The following is a 4,433-nucleotide window of genomic DNA, read 5'->3' on the forward strand; positions in this document are numbered from 1 at the left end:
AGTCGCTGGCACAGCTGCAGGTGGGTCCACGGGGCACACGCGAGCCGTGCTTGTGCCTGCCCGGCCGCCGGGGAGAGGAGGGGCGGGCCCGGCCCGGCCCAGAAGGGCTCCCTGCGCAGTCCCCGTCTCCAAAGCGGAGCGAGGGAGGCAAGCGCTCCCTGGTGCGGGGATGCTCTGGGCCATAAAAAAAAAAGTGGGGGGGAGAGAAATGTTGCCGCCAGGCGCCCGGACGCCCGTCTGGCAGAAGGAGCCGGCCAATGTGACGCGAGGTGCGGGGTCCCGAGCCAGGACCTGCTGCCTCACAAATTCGCTTCCTGCGTCCTTTTTTCCTTTGTGCTTTAACCGTGTTCATTTTTAGTGTTTCCAGACTCGCTCTAGTTTCTCCTTCACTTCCGTTTCCCTGGGTTTCGCCTTGCTTTGTACTAACCTATGGCTTGTTCTTTCCCTTTCTTTTCCAAATAGTTTTGTCGCCTTGCGTTTCGTTAACAGAAAAAGGCTGCTAACTACCCCTTCCCCAAGGTGGGGCTCAGCCAGTCTCCTTCCATCACTGAGGTACTTAAATTAACTGGGCACGCTTCAGAAGTGATGGCTAGGGCAGCATGAGTAGGTGCCCAGGACCCGAGGGGGGCACCCCCCCCCCCCCCCCCCCCCCACCTACCTCATGGACTGGTCTATGCTGCTGGAGCCTCTGCAGACTTTTAGAAAGTCCCCAAAGCGAAGGAGAATCCGCCCTTCTCCTCCATACTCAGAGGCATGTCCCTTTCTCCTCCTCTGTCCCCACACCTGCCACAGCTGCTTTCCCTGCTGTCCTGAGAGCAGGGGAATCCTCAGAGCTGCTCCTGCCCACTCCAGCAGGGGTCTCGCCTAGAGCAGTAACGGTGTCCGTGGCTTCCCCTGCCTGCTCCTGGGGGAACCATGCTCCTGCCCTCCCCATTGCTGCTGCTGCTGTTCTCAGCTGAGCCCAGATCCTGTGTAGCCCGGCTGCCTCAGGCAGGAGCAGCTGTGAAGCTTCCCGTGTACCCGGGACACTACTGGAGGAGGAGAGGGAACAGAGGGGTGGGAAAGGGTATGCCTCTAAGCACAGAGGAAGGCAGAGATGCTTACCTGCTTTGGGAACTTTAAATAGTCCCTGGAGGCTCCTGCAGCAGTCCATCTGGCTTGGGGGAAAGGAGGCTGGCAGCAGAGGTGCAGACACCCCTATGGCATGGGTGGTTGCTCCTGCGTCCCCCTTTGCCAAATCCTGGATCCCCCTGGCTGGAGAGTCCAAGGCAGGGATTGGTTCCAAGCATGCTCTATACACCACCTCTTCTTACTGTGTTAAAACTATGTATCTTTCCGTCTCTGTGATGATTTGTTTTGGGTTTTATACAATAGTAGGTCATTTGGTTTTTCACAAAGTTATAATGTTTTAAATTGTAAATGTGTAGGACAGTATTTTGAAGGCAGACAGTCATCCTTTTAAAGTAATTTATAACATAAATTACTTTAATTTATGAAGGCAATATGCTCCTGTGTGACACCCACAAATACAAATCTGTTTTAAGCCGCAACTTGTTCCCATTGAGGATGAAGGCAAAATCTCTTTAACTTTGGTTTTACAGCTTGGATATTTGTTCCCCTTTAATGACTGAGTAGAATTTATAGGAGGGAAGATACAGAAGGACATAATGTGGCAACAACAGTTACCAGTGACCACCTGCTATTCGGTACATCCTGTGCAATTATTTACTTGGTGATCCTTCTTGTTTACACAGGGTCTTGGCACACTAGGATTTGAATGTACCCTTGAAGAGGTTGATCTTGAAGATATCACTAAGAATCAAATCAACACAATAAAAGCTTGTATACCAGAGGCTTCAGAGGTATTTCAATAAACAAAAATTAAGTTTTATCATTATATGAAACACATGCAATTTATGGTATAGATATACCATCATCACTTAATAAATGTCATGTCTGATGTCTTTGCTTTTCAGAATGGAAATTGTCAAGTACTGGAAAAAGCTGATTTTGATGAGGTAAATTTCCAGTCTCTCAGAGGAGCAATTTATTTTCCTCTTGTTTGTTTTATAAAGTGTCAAACAACACTTTCCATATTTCCTAATCCCTGTATCTTCTGCAGACTAAATGCCTGAAAGGTATCTCTGAAGACCTGAAGCTATACAAGGGAGAGTTCAGGAGTTTCAGTAATCAAAAGATACTGGATGCTATTGACCAAATGATGCAGGTCTGTCTCCCTACCAATTACGGAAATGATTACTTGATATTATTTCCATCTTGAATGAAGTTCTTTTCTATGTGTTCCATTCTGTACTTAGCCAAATAATGAGCTCTTCTGAAATCTGATAATTTAAAGGATTGTTGATGGGGTTTTTCCTCAAGACTAGAAATGTTGAAGTAGGGGGTTGATACTGTATTTTTTGCCTTATCGAAAGAATATTCTAGCTGTCAGTACTGTGAACATACCATTTAAAAATATTTGACTTTTTCACTAGGTATCCCTTATCTACATGAAATGATTGTATTTTTTGCCAGAATGAAAAAAGCTAGATTTAGAAGAGTAAAAGTGATTTTTATTTCAGATATCACAAATATGATCCAGTTGGTAAGACTGAACAGTAAAATATATTAACAAGAAATGGGCAATAGTTGTAACAGTTATGAAAGCATACTAATAGGTGCTAGCAGTCACGTTTGTATTTTAAAATAGTGGGCTTTATATTAATATAGACTCTCCAATTAACAGTAATCTGCTCTTCCTCATAAAAGATAGCATATTGAAATACAGATGTATTTCTAGACTGAAAAGAAGCTTTTGGCATCAGTGTATCTGTACAGCATGTTACTCATTTCATTATTATTGAACACTAATGTTTGTTTGTTTTACTGGAACATTTCATTTTAAATTGTATAAATTACCTTTGATTAAGCTAAAATGTTTGAAAACAGATGTAGACTTTAATCTAGTTATGGTTAAATTATCTAATCCACCTGGCCCCCTTGTTTTTTAGGCTTTGAATATCAACAGTGCGAGTGTGCCACAACCAGCTTCCAACACAGGATTGCCTTCTTTTAACGATAGATTGAGGCTATGCAGTGTTCTCCAGGCTTTCCTTATTCGCGCTATGACCATAAACAGAATGATGAACTACTTGAATTCTCCTGAAAACTCATCATAAGCACTGAGAGCTAGATGCACTTTCTCTATTTATATTTGAGTAAAGCTTTTTTTAAGTATCAGGGTGGGGTGGGGTGGGGGGGGGTGGGAACTATGCTAGGTTCCATTCACTGCTGGACCTCTGTGTCTGAAATCAATGTAATGTGTAGACGCACAGGACTTTCAGGATTGGAACCTGCATTTAAAGGTTTAATAACATAGCTACAAAAGCTCTTCAGGGAATAAGCATGTATGTTACAAAGTGTCTTATGAAACAAATCTTCTTGAACAAATTGCTATCTGTGCCTTCCAAGCTGAGATTCTAAATTCCTGCATTCTTACAAAATAAGCTATAATTTACCAGAATGTTCTCAAACTACCAAACACTCAAGTATAATTTATTTATATTGAATATTTTATTTATTCAGTGGTGTTTTTCATTAAATTATTGTATACATTGAAATATACTATTTATATTATACCTAACTTATTTGTTATAATATTCCTGACATTTATTATCTAATAAAATTTATATTTTGTGTAATCAGTTCTGGTTATTTTTTCTTTTCTTTCTGTGAAATAAAACCAATCAAAAGGGATACTGTCTGATTAGAAAGTATGTTGTTAGTGGGTTTTTTGCTTCTTTTTTTTGTAAATTGCATATCAAGAACACACATGAAGGTATTGCAAGGTATTTTTTTTAATCTAATTTTTCCTCACAATTTATGTTCAATGTGTGCTTTTTTTTTTTTTTTTTTTGCTTCCCTCTCAAAATGGCCAATTAAAATAGACTAGTCAGTTTTATATCCTTATAGTTAGTTTCCAGGCAATTTCATAAAGTCACAGGGTGAAATCCTGGAGCTACTGAAATGAATGAAAACTATGACTTTAGCTGGTCAAGGATCCATAGATATACATTCATATATTTTAAGGGTAGAAGGGACCACTGGATCATCCAGTTCAACCTCCTGAATTGAGTGTTTTATGTAGTCTGAAAAAGTAACTGCCAGGAGAGTGGGTGGGAGGTTTGTCTATCATTATTCCCCACTTATGCCCAACCCATCTAGCAATTAATTCATTTATAACCATCTATTGACACATCTATTATGCCCTTCTCAGCCCCAAATCAGTTCCTAACATCCCATTCCATCATTTTTGATCCCACTTCCTTTCTCCCCCTACATGTTTAATCCTTCCAGCCTCTACCCCCCTCATCCTCCCACATCATGTCCTCTCCAATTTTGCTCCTATATTTCTTTTGTCTCCCACCAACCCT

General features: G+C 41.6%; 1 protein-coding gene across 1 annotated transcript in view; it reads left to right on the forward strand.

The window, feature by feature from the left end:
* Positions 1–3,179, forward strand: part of IL12A (interleukin 12A) — a 3,776-nt gene extending 597 nt beyond the window's left edge. Inside the window, exons 2-5 of the mRNA XM_014524424.1 lie at positions 1,755–1,862; positions 1,977–2,018; positions 2,123–2,227; positions 3,012–3,179. Of these exons, the coding sequence (XP_014379910.1) occupies positions 1,755–1,862; positions 1,977–2,018; positions 2,123–2,227; positions 3,012–3,179 (423 nt within the window). The remainder of the gene's footprint in view (positions 1–1,754; positions 1,863–1,976; positions 2,019–2,122; positions 2,228–3,011) is intronic.
* Positions 3,180–4,433: the final 1,254 nt, after the last annotated feature.

The sequence above is a fragment of the Alligator sinensis genome, unplaced genomic scaffold, assembly GCF_000455745.1.
Source record: "Alligator sinensis unplaced genomic scaffold, ASM45574v1 scaffold60_1, whole genome shotgun sequence".
NCBI lineage: Eukaryota > Metazoa > Chordata > Crocodylia > Alligatoridae > Alligator > Alligator sinensis.